General features: G+C 37.8%; 2 protein-coding genes across 4 annotated transcripts in view; both read left to right on the forward strand.

Moving 5' to 3' along the window:
- ano1a (anoctamin 1, calcium activated chloride channel a) overlaps positions 1 to 8,708 on the forward strand; it is a 30,605-nt gene extending 21,897 nt beyond the window's left edge. For all 3 annotated transcript variants that reach the window (XM_056747395.1, XM_056747377.1, XM_056747387.1), the window contains 12 exons: positions 236 to 304; positions 864 to 938; positions 1,856 to 2,057; positions 2,136 to 2,247; positions 2,423 to 2,480; positions 2,613 to 2,713; positions 3,587 to 3,723; positions 5,291 to 5,443; positions 6,269 to 6,321; positions 6,621 to 6,805; positions 6,894 to 6,999; positions 7,108 to 8,708. In XM_056747395.1, the coding sequence (XP_056603373.1) occupies positions 236 to 304; positions 864 to 938; positions 1,856 to 2,057; positions 2,136 to 2,247; positions 2,423 to 2,480; positions 2,613 to 2,713; positions 3,587 to 3,723; positions 5,291 to 5,443; positions 6,269 to 6,321; positions 6,621 to 6,805; positions 6,894 to 6,999; positions 7,108 to 7,305 (1,449 nt within the window). In that variant the 3' untranslated portion in view covers positions 7,306 to 8,708. The remainder of the gene's footprint in view (positions 1 to 235; positions 305 to 863; positions 939 to 1,855; positions 2,058 to 2,135; positions 2,248 to 2,422; positions 2,481 to 2,612; positions 2,714 to 3,586; positions 3,724 to 5,290; positions 5,444 to 6,268; positions 6,322 to 6,620; positions 6,806 to 6,893; positions 7,000 to 7,107) is intronic.
- Positions 8,709 to 9,434: 726 nt separating this feature from the next.
- fadd (Fas (tnfrsf6)-associated via death domain) lies at positions 9,435 to 11,479 on the forward strand. Its single transcript, XM_056735726.1, has 2 exons — positions 9,435 to 9,961; positions 10,725 to 11,479. Exons 1-2 carry the CDS (start codon positions 9,661 to 9,663, stop codon positions 11,000 to 11,002), a joined length of 579 nt encoding a protein of 192 aa, XP_056591704.1. The 5' UTR covers positions 9,435 to 9,660; the 3' UTR covers positions 11,003 to 11,479.
- Positions 11,480 to 12,059: the final 580 nt, after the last annotated feature.

Raw genomic sequence — 12,059 nt, forward strand, 5'->3', positions numbered from 1 at the left:
TGTGAAAGAAATGTTATTTGTGATGCTGAGAGCTTTTGGTTTCGAGGATTTTTCTTTCACTGAATGTCAATGTGTCACCGTTATCAGATTTTCTGTTACTGTCGACCAATCACGCACACGGCTGCTTCTGGCTCCATAGTCGGTTTCACTCTCTTTGGGCTGCTTTCACTGGTTCATAAAAGAGCAAATCTGGATGGTGTGCGCGCTGTAAATCACGTTCTCATTGTTTCTTTAGAGTCACCCGAGAGCTGAGTATGAGTTCCGAGTGATGAAGAAAAGCATGAGGAAGGAGCCAGCCCAAAAGGTGGGTCTTTATTAGTCTCAGGCTCCGATGCCAAAGTCGACAGACCATCTGCGGCATGATATTCTGATTCGCTGGCTGCAGTTAGAACCCATCAGACATCAGATTGCTTGGCACTACATTTCATGACATATTGTTGTGCCGCAGAACTGGCTGTGTACCTACATGCCATAGACTAGAATAATCTGCCATGTGGACCAGGCTTTATGCCTAAGCCTTTTATTTGCAATGTGGGGCCAAGCACAAATGCAGAATCTTGTATTATGTTTATCCAGCCTCACTGTTATAATGTAGTCCGGATTATGGAGTATTACGCTGGGTAGATGTTGACCCAGTTGCTGTCGGATGAAATATGATGTGACTGCACAGCTGTGAGACATGTCTCGGAGCTTGTATTTGCTCTGCTTGACTTGGCTCTGTCTGTTGCTTCTAAGGCCAAATCATCAGAGAGGGCTGCTGAAGGCCTGCTAAGGTCGGACGGACTCTCAATTTTACATCAGTCGGAGGATATGTGTGCTTTTTTATGCCTGGATAATAATTGATGTTCCTATCTTGTTTCCAGGCAGGAAAAGATAAACTGACGTGCAGAGACAGAATGCCAGCTTATATGACAATTGTCATCATGATGTGTTTTTTGGTAAGACCTCGTTTATTCACGTGCTCTTTTGGGGAAATGCAATGTAAAATGAAACGTGTGCAAAACACAATTTATAAAATTCACAAACAAGTTGCAACCGGTCACGTCGCACAGTGAAAATGGTGCGATTGAGTGGAGGCGGGGACTGATTTGCATATTCAAATGGACCCAATAGCAAATTTGACGTCTTCTGAAAAGTATCCTGATTGTATTTTTAAACCTTGAGTCTTAAAATATTCAGCAAGAATATTCATTTATATGATAAATGACGTTATGTATATGAAAATAATAGTCATGTTTTCAGTTATTTGTTATAGACGGTTTCAGCGGCAACAACATAAACAACCTTTATCTCCGGCAGAGAATCAAAAAGTGTTGAGTAGTTTTAATTTAATTTAATTTAATACTATAAATATACAATAAAACATTCATTTTAATTTCAAGGAATATAAATTATCCAAACACAGACAGACCAGTCTGCCTGAATGTGTCCGATAAACATGGCAATCAAATGTCCAAAAAAAGTATGTACAAATACAAAAGTGATGTTTCGTCCTAATATATTATAAACAAATGATTACACTAAAACACTTAATGTTCTGATTGAGGTCCAGTGTGTGATATTTGGGATGATCTATTGATGGAAATGCAATATAATATACATAGCTTTGCCTCAGGTGTATAAAGAGCGTACACAATGAAGTGTTATGTTTTTATTACTTTAGAATGAGCTATTTCTATATACATACCCCTTGCATTTAAATCGACATGTTCTGTCAGCCGTCGTAGTGTTTCGAAAGGGAGGGGTGTAGAGAGCGCCGTTGGTTGCAATTCGCAACCTTGCCACTAAATATTACTGACTGGACCTTTAAACTAGTTTACAAAAAGGTTTGTCTTGCTGTCTGTTTTCTGCTTAGATCTTCGTTACATTGGCCATCGTGTTTGGCGTGGTGCTGTATAGGATCTCCATTCAGACGGCACTGCTTATGAGCTCCACCCCCTCATTCAGGACTAACATAAGAGCCACCGTCAAAACCACTGCAGCTGTTATCAACCTCATCATCATCATCATTATGGACGAGATCTACGGAGCAATCGCGCGCTGGCTCACTGTTCTTGGTACTAAACAGCTTCTAAACATTTAGTTCGCGTTGCAAATGCAAAACGCTTACAGTGTCGATGTTTTCAACCCATCAGAGGTGCCAAAAACGGACAAAAGTTTTGAAGAAAGGCTGATTTTCAAGACGTTCGTCTTGAAGTTTGCCAACGCATTCACCCCTATTGTGTACCTGGCGTTTTTCAGAGGCAGGTGAGGTCTGGTGCCAATCCGTCTGATACGCAACGTAGTTTTAACATTATTAGGCAGCAACTGTGCACAAAGTATTCTTTACGTTATTGACGTGCTTTGATTTCGATAAGCTTGCCCCTCCTTCTTAGTGTACAGTTCCTGTAAGACTGTTTTTTTATCTTCCTCTGTGCACCAGGCTGATCGGACGTCCAGGAAAATACATTTATGTTCTGGGGTCGTACCGAATGGAAGAGGTAAATATCTGGATTTTCACTTCATTGTGTGTGCGTGTCCATGAACATTCACCTTATTACCTGAGCACTGATGACTAACATTTAGAGGTGTGCTCCGCCATGACTGGGTTCTCTCTCTGTTGTACCTTGCAGTGCGCCCATGCCGGCTGTCTGATGGAGTTGTGTATACAGCTTTGTATAACCATGCTTGGAAAACAACTCATACAGAACAACCTGTTTGAGATTGGCCTTCCGTGAGTACATCCAAAAGCCTATGCAGACACACTCCCAAGACATCACATCTCCAGCCATTGGAGAGGTGTGGTAAAAAAACGATGCGTTACAGGTGTGGCCTGCACCTTTTGTGACACTTTCGTGATGACGGGATGAACTGTCTTTGTTGTTGTGAATTTCTTGCATGAACTAAAAGTGATTCATTTCTCACATCCCCTCCCTTTTTTTGGGCTTCGCTTGCAAATGTATTTTGTGGAGTTCTCTGGAAATATACTGCCCAGTAAGCATCTTCAAGGAAATTGGGAATATCCATCCATTCTTTGAAATGGCTTGTTCTCTATAGGGTCACATCATTTCTATTATGCCCAACCTCAAAAATGGCAGCCAGGTTGAATCTAAAGGTGTGAACCAAAGTATTTTACAGACCAACACAAGGGGGTGGAAGATTTGTAGGCCTTTAGGAATGTTGGCCATTTCGGTTCTTTGATAATGTGTGGAGCACTGTGGAATCAGGTCAGTGCAGTACATTCTGTCATCATTTAATCACCCTCTTGTCATTTCAAACCTGAATGACTTTATTTCTCAAAACAAAAGAAGATATTTTAAAGAAAGTTGGTAACCGAACAGCTCTGGCCTCCATTCACTTCTATTGTATGGACAATGTAATGTTGGTTAACAACATTCTTCAAAACATCTTTCTTTTGTGTTTTGCAGAAGACAGAAAGTCATATACTGTAGGTTTGAAATGACATGAGGGTGAGTAAATGACGGCAGAATTTTCCTTTTTTGGGTGAAAACTAAAGGAACCATGGTTTTTGTGTTGTATTTGTACAGTAAATGTCCATTAAGCCTGTGCAGAACCCTCAGTGATTATTTACGTGTCTGTGTCGCAGTAAACTGAAGAAACTTCTCAGACGACGCAAGATGGACAAGAAGCAGCAGGAAGAGCTAAACAAAACACTTCAGCGCCATGAGAAGGACCACTTCCTAGGGCCCTTTGTCGGACTCACTCCAGAGTATATGGAAATGAGTGAGTCACTACGCAATACGCGCCCACGCACGGATACAGACACATAAACATTTGTTTGCGTTCTCTTCTCGATCTGCTGCCTCTGCAGTCCTGTGGGGATATGGCTTCATACATATTCTATTGTAATTACAACCTCCTGTTATGAATAATTAAATTCATACACATGGCATTCCCATTAATTGAAATGACTAAACGTGATTGGGCAGATTTATTTGATCTCACTACATCTTTTGTCGCTCGCTCTGTTTGAAGCACTATTATTGCGAGTAAATTTATAGCCGCATTTTCTGTGAAGGAGCTGTTATGGTGTGTATGGAGTTTGTGTGTTGCTGGCCCTCCACATGTGTTCTTCAGCGTGGGCTGGACTTCTGCTCACACAGAGGCATTATGGGTCCAGAGGGGGGCCGGCAGAGCTGCGTGAGATTATGAGCTTTAGTTCTGGCCGCATTCATTAAAAACACGCCCCCCTCTATCCATCCTTCTATTTCTCAAACTCCATCGCTCTCTTTCTCTGTATCCTCACCTCCTCTCCTCTCAGTCTGTAAATGCTCATTACTCATGAGCTTAGAAACTAAATATTGTTAATTTCACTCTAAAATATACTTGGGAAATACTGTAGTATCCAGTGAGAATGAAATGTAAGAAATAACAGAATTTTGGAAATAGGTGTACACTCTGCTTAGATTGGAAAGGAACTAAAATTGTTAATCTTATCCATGAAACTAATGACAGTAATGTTTAGTGGCTTTTATGCAATGCAGTCTGGGAATATACACAACTGATTACGCATAAACAGTAAACACAAAAGATAAGCATTGGTACAGAATCTTTCATTTACTTTGGGGAATTTAGTTTTGTTCCTCGAACCGTTTCTAATCCCTGTTCCTGAGACCCTAAACCGATAACACTCGGCTTCAGCTAGAAGTGTCATTTTAAAGCGATACAGGACACCTCTGGAGAAATCCAGCGGCCTGAAACTCATTTTATGGCACAATCCCTGTGAAGAAATCTGTTGCTGACTGCTAGATTTGATTCTAGTCAGCATGAAAAGCATAGAGGAAGATCTCAATGTGACTAGCTCAATACTAAACACATTTTTAAAAATACAATATATTCATGATAAGAACATGTTGAGAAAATAAATGTGACCCTGTCTGTGAAATCCAGGCTAAAGTCACATAAACTAATTATGAGATTAGAAGCATCAAAGTAGCCTTGACTTCGCCAAAAATTGACAAAACTAACACGAAACTACCAGAAGTTGGTTTCCTGAAAAATCATTTCAATCTTTGACATGGCCTTACTCGCTCAAAATTGAAGATATCAACGTTATATTTTCACATAATGTTTTTTACATTATGATTTTATGTGGAGAACATTTTGTAGGTTTTTCACATGCAGGATCATAAATAGCACATTTTAATTTTATGACTACACTTTTTCCAACATGCCAAGATGTTTTTCCACTTCATTTGATAAAACATTCACAGCATTAGTTTACATATGATTTGTTTCAGAGGAATTTTCTATGGAAGTTTCAGTGTTTCTTTTTACTTGTCTTCTCTAGTCATCCAGTTTGGGATGGTGACCTTGTTTGTGGCCTCTTTTCCACTGGCCCCGCTTTTTGCTCTTCTGAATAACATCATTGAGATCCGTCTTGATGCCAAAAAGTTTGTCACAGAGTTGAGAAGACCTATCGCTGTCAGAGCCAAAGACATCGGTCAGTATCTGCACACAACATGCCCTCACGGGTTGATTTACAGCATTTATTTTATATGCAATCCTCGGTGTATTTCAATAAAAATATGTTAAAAAAGCAACGTTTACACTGGGAAACTTTTAAGGTTGAAAAATACAAACCTACTCATCTTGTATTTGTTTGCTTTGTTATGACAACACTGGCAGTGTCAGGCTAAATAAAAGCCTTTAAACTACATCAAGTAGCTTTGTTGTGCTACAAATGGTTATACATAATGACTGAGAACAATAATGAGGTTTTAATGGGTGTAAAACATTAAGCAAACCTGGCTGAATATAAATGCTGGCTGAATGTTTTTGTGACAGTCCTTTATCACCATCTAGTGGTCGAATTGTATCGTTAAGTGTTGTCATGGATGCTGACTGTTTATCATGACCATCATATTTCATCATAAGATCTAAAGACATTATTTTACTTTTATAAATAATATGCCTTATAACAGTATATTTTGATTTTGTGACTTGCATATAAAGAGTTTGGTTCCAAACTGAGATGACTCCATTTTTTTTAAATCATGTTTTTTATCATGTTTTTATGGTGTTTTAATGTATGAGTTAGCTGTATTTCTTGAGTTATTATGGCTTAAATTTGATTAATTTCAATTGCAATGAACAACAACAAAAAACATGAATTGACATCATTTTGGAACCCAAATCTGCATATGTTTTTCTCATATTCAGTCAGCGTCATTTTAGCCATTTTTAGTATAAATATACATATTGTTTTTTTATAAATAAGTGGCGTCTTGTAATCACCGTTTCTCATGTTTGTTTCTGTGTCTTCAAGGAATCTGGTACAATCTTCTCAGAGGATTGAGTAAAGTGGCCGTCATTGTTAATGTAGGTTTTGCGTATGACTATTGTTTAAAATCTGAGAAATATGAAACTTTGCTGTGATGTCCGGTCCTGTGCAATGTGCAAGTACTGCTAAAGATTACAGCACCGAATTTCATTTGTGCCCTCTTTCTAAACAAATTGTTTTTTATTCAAGTCCTGCACATAAGTGATCCAAAATCGTCTGTGTTATTGACATTCATGTTTAGAGATCCTTTTATGACACATGATGAAAATGATTGACTTTAGCGATACTGTATATAGAGATCAGGAGCGAGCATTAATCATGCTGTGTCACTTTGCAGGCGTTCGTAATCGCTTTCACGTCTGACTTCATTCCACGACTGGTCTATCAGTACATGTATAGTCTAGACGGGACTCTGCATGGCTTTGTCGACTTCACCCTCTCACAGTTTAACGTCAGTCACTTCCAGCCAGGCACAGAACCCATTAATCCCATGCACTTGGGCTACAAAGTGGAATTTTGCAGGTACTTCATTTTTTTATTTATGTTCATAATTGTCTTGCCTAATAAGATGTATTCAAATGTGGTGCATTTATGGTTATGCTTTGTTTAGATATAAAGACTTCAGGGACCCTCCAGGCTCTGACACACCATATGATTTCTCAAGACAATTCTGGGCCATTTTGGCTGCCCGGCTAGCATTCGTCATTATCTTTCAGGTTAGTCACAAGCACAATTAATGTTATTATTTTAGATTTGGGGATGAAATATGACCTGTACATTTCTGGTGAGATTCTGCATGTTGATTCTCCTGATTCTCTATGCAGAATGTAGTAATGCTGATGAGTGACTTTGTGGACTGGCTGATCCCAGACATTCCCAAGGACATTAGCACTCAGATACACAAGGAGAGGAACCTCATAGTCGAGTTGTTCATGAAGGAGGAACAGGGCAAGAAGTTTAGGAATACTCTCAGTGATCCGAGCCCTCAGCAGCTTCGCTCGCGTCCCAGTTCACAAGCATAGCAATTTATCATTGAGAATAACAGGAATAATGTCCAGCCCAGAGCCTGTTTTAGACTCCGCCCAGCTCTGGTGACCCGCCTAAATGCCTGGCAACATGAAAAGGCTGTAGAGGACTTACGGCAGGACCGCTTGTCATCCTATAGGAAGGCACTGTATTTATGAATGGCACAACTGAAAGCAGTCAAACACGAAAAATTATATTTTCTTTTCCTTTGTCTGTTACTGAATTAAACACAGGTTTTTTTTTCAATTAGTGATATGAAGTTCTACAGGTATGGTGATATGGTGCGTGAGCTCATGGGTCTGTATTGTTTTCTGGTTGAACTGATGAATATCACAATTAGTTTTTGTGTATCATTGTTGCTTTGGCTAATGAGCTTTTTATTTCAAATACAATGCTTTTATGATTCATTTTACCAAGAATAGATGATATAATAAAAACTGTGTGTTTTCTTTTTTAATTGATATGATAGAATCATAGCTCCGACTTTAAACTGCGTTTTTTTATTTATCATATTAGACATTTAATTCAGGTTAGTTCTAGTCAAGTTATTAGTCAACTACAGCGATTAAACCTTTGTCAGGGTACAAAAAGTAGTCATGCATAATAGATCATAATAATAACTTGTTTTCTATATAAAAAACTGTTAAATTGCAAATATGAAATAACTTGAAAGCAAATACAATTGTCACCTTTAGTAGTTTAGTTTATTGGTGTTTTCTACTGAGGGATACAGACTCGTTTATGGGATCATAGGAAATGATCTTTAGATTTAAGGTCCAAAAATGCTGAAACCGGTACAGTACATATTATCCTAAGTTTGAGAGGCCTTATTATTGATGGAAATATCCTCATGCATTTATTTTAAATGCATTTATTAGAACAGTGTCATATTATCATATTGTGTCTGGATTTTAGCCTCCTGTCTGAATGTTCCTATCCTGACATCCAACAAGCCATGATGATACGACAACAAAAATGTTATATTGGTAAATTATGTTGCATGTGTCTTTCATTAAAAAGAAATAATCAGTTTCTAAAAGCTTGCGAAAAAGGATAATGTTTCTTATCCAGAGCAAATATACGGTATGTCTTGAAACGTAATTCATATTTTATACATTTGCTTGGCCAGACAACATTTGTAGTTTTTTTTTGTATTTTTATTAATCAAGAAAAATGTTATTATACAAACCTACTACCGTTCTTCCTTGATTCATTGTGTATCAAATATGTTTTTGCTTTATCTATATGAATACTGATACAGTGTAATCCCATTTTAGGACTGTTACAGCGCGTACTGTTTTCACACCCTGTGATGTCATCATCGAGTTTTAATGTTTCAACAGGGGATTATTTTCTGCTTTGTATTTAAGTTTTTTTAATAAATATGTTATATATTCCATCATGTGTAGACATTTATTGAAGCTCAGTCATCAAACGAGACGTAGGCCAAATTGTTAGAGGAATATTAAGATATTTATACTTTTACTAGGAGGAACTAGTAAACTCCAACTGATCAATGATTTTTATAAATGATTTTTAAGAAAATTTCCAACCAGAAAAAGAAACCATGAAAATGAAACAAACGCGAGTAAAAATTGTTTCCAAAGATTTGCTGAAAAAGGCGATTCCGCTCTCGCGGTACTTTGATGTTTTACTTCGATCAGTCTGCGTCTGCGCAGCTTTTCATGAAATAGGAAAAAGGATGTCATTATTTCAAGACTAAGAATTGGACGTACAGCATTAAACTATAATCTTTAAAAAACAGGTAAGCATGAATCGGGAAAGTGTGACAAATAAGGAGAATTAGAAACAGTGAGGCATATCCTTAATGAGTGTTCTGCATATGACAGTGAGAAATTCCAATTAATACAAGAATTAGGATAGTTGGGAGTGGATATCTCTTTAAAAGTATTGTTAGGAAACGGGTCAAGGCAATCAAAAGTACATGCAATATTATTTAAATACCTAAAAAACACAGGAACAATAGATAGAATATAGGAATTAAAAGGTTTTGTTTTTTTATTAGTATTTATTTCTTCCAAAACGAAGTAATCCTCACTCCAGGTCAGCAGGTGGCGGTAATGCGCCTTTTCGTGGGTTTGCCAAACCGTCATACACAGTAGAAGAAGATTATGGAAACGCCCATTTTTTGGGCACTGAAAAAAGCCCGTTTCGTTTCCAGGAATTTCTTGTTTGTGAGTGCTATTTCTCTTCCGTATACCGGCACGGGCTAAACACATTAAAGCACTTTCACCAACAGCTTTCAGCAATCATTGGTTATTGTGTTATTGGTTATACGGGAGCGCACGTAAAAGCGAAAGCGTTCAGATCAGACACATCACCGGGCAACTATGAACGTGGGTGAGTTTAGAGCTATGCTCTTAACAATATCCAATGGACTCGAACAGGACAGTCTGGAAAGCTTGAAGTTTTTGTGCAAGTTGGACGTCGGGAAGAAAAAACTCGAGCAAATAAAGAACGGGATCGACCTGTTTGAGTGCCTGATCGAAAGGGGTCAAATCAAGCACGACGACACGGTGTATCTGCGATCACTTTTGGAAAGGGTCGGTAAGACGGTATTGATCGAACACATTGACAATTATGAGAGCGGATCGACAACCATCGCTAATCTGCTGGACGCGAAAGAGCAAGGTAAGCTAACGTTGCCTTCTGCTTTTAACATTTGTGTCAAAGTGTCAAAGTTCAGACGCAGGTTGACAACTCACGAAACACATGCACGTCACTCTGTACTTGAAACAAAGTAAACTACACTTGAAGAGTTTGGTTACAAAATGAGAAAACTCAAATGTCATGTTTTGTATTACATTGTCATGTTTTTATTGTGTTAGTTGGCTGCTTTTTGTTGTTATTAAGGCTTAGATCACAACAAACCAACTGCAGTTTTATTGATATTATTTGGAAAAAAAATATATTTTTTCATTTAGGAACCTCTTCCCTTTTATTATATTAAAACAACGGTTAATTTTCTGGAGTGTGGCGTCACGCTTCCGGTTTAACAGAAGTGTGCGTAATGTAAACACGTCATGTTTGTTTGAGAAATGCCTTTCCCTGTCCATGGAAAGTTGGATAGAAGTACACGGACACTTGCCTTGATATCAAAAGAGAATGATATAAAGTAAGGTAGCAGTGGTCGATTCATGTTAGTATCAGTAGTAAAGGACATGGTGTTTCTGGTCAGGTGAGAATGAGCTGTCATGCAAGTTTTCCCTACTAGGCACGTGACACTTACAGTACATAAACCTGACTTCCTGATAAAGGTGGGGAGCGGTACATCATAAACTACAGCTATGTTGTTTTTGATCAAGAGTATAGACTTAATGAACATGTGTGCATTGGAGATTTTAAAAGATGTCAGATTGAGATATTCATATGGTTTATGTCTCTTTTATATTAGAGAAAATAAATATCGCAACTGACGTCATCGTGGAGCAGCTGGGACGACATTGGAAGAAATTCGGACGAAAATTGGGACTAAAGGACACCAAACTGGACAGCATTCAAGACAAACACAAGTGTGAACTAGAGGAGCAAGTTAGAGAGGTTGTCAAAGAGTGGATGAAGATCAAGAGAGAAACCGCAAGAGTGGAGATGCTCATTAGAGCTCTGCGTGACTGCAAACAGAACTACACTGCTGATCTCGTGGATAATAAACTACATAGTGAAGGATATTAGGACCGGCTCTTTTTCTTTCTTTCCGTGTATTATGAAAGGACATATCTGCAGGAACTGCTAATAATGTGAATTTCCCTTTGAAGTTCAAATGAGCCTTTGCAAATTTTCCTGAATCAGTTGTTAATGGTGGTGCCTAATGAATATTTGTTAAAGAATTAAATATCGGTCTATATATTTAAGATTTGTCATTGGGATGCAGATAACAAACATAATATATCTGTAAGATATGTCTCCTTTTCCCTTTTGAATAGTTTCTAGACAAAAAATTCTCATATTTTTGTGATTTTTGTTTCAAGTCGCCTGTCGAGGGGTAAAATGTGATAAATTACAAATGAAAAAAGGGATATTTTTAGTACTTTTTAATGTCTTTAAAGCAACACTATGCTACCCTGAGCTTAAAATATTACCTCTGTCCAGTCCGTGTCATGAGTTACATGAGCAATAAACATCTCTGGTACCATTCTGGACCATTATGGAGATTGTCCACTGTCCTCATTAGTAATGATTTTCTGTCAAATTTACAACTGATGATCACTAAAACTAGATTACGGTATAGAAATACATGTTTTTATGTACAGCCAAACACTTGGAATTCAAATTAGTTTTGTATTATAAAAGAGTATCAATTTAAAGTTTAGTACCTATGACAGTGTGCCTCGCAAAAGAATGTGTTCAACAAGTTTAAGCAAGAAATCACCTGTAGTCCCTGCAGAAAAATTCCCAGAGATTTGTTTTATCTGTGGGTAGTTTACTTTGAGTGACTCATACCTCTTGTTTGTCCCACACAGGCTGTGTAGAAATTTATATTGGGCTTGGTCAGGCCAGTTTGAGTATTGCATTGACTTTGTTATAATTACGTGTTTTCGAGGCCGGTCCTAATATATCTGATTCATTTAATGTCTGAAGAGCTGTTGATGTGGCCAGATGTGGAACCTCCTAATCCTTATCAAGTTTGGCTGTTGTGATAAATGCAAGAAAAAATATTTTAATGCTACACCAGAAATGCACAGAAATGTTGTCTGAACATATCAAGTCTATAATAAAATGGTGTTGTTGT

The sequence above is a fragment of the Triplophysa dalaica genome, chromosome 1 (assembly GCF_015846415.1).
Source record: "Triplophysa dalaica isolate WHDGS20190420 chromosome 1, ASM1584641v1, whole genome shotgun sequence".
NCBI lineage: Eukaryota > Metazoa > Chordata > Actinopteri > Cypriniformes > Nemacheilidae > Triplophysa > Triplophysa dalaica.

Excerpts from the sequence above, each read along its gene's own strand:
- fadd (XM_056735726.1), top strand. The coding sequence starts at position 9,661 with ATGAACGTGGGTGAGTTTAGAGCTATGCTCTTAACAATATCCAATGGA. Across the intron at positions 9,962-10,724 it reads GCTGGACGCGAAAGAGCAAG|AGAAAATAAATATCGCAACT; the intron begins GTAAGCTAACGT and ends CTTTTATATTAG.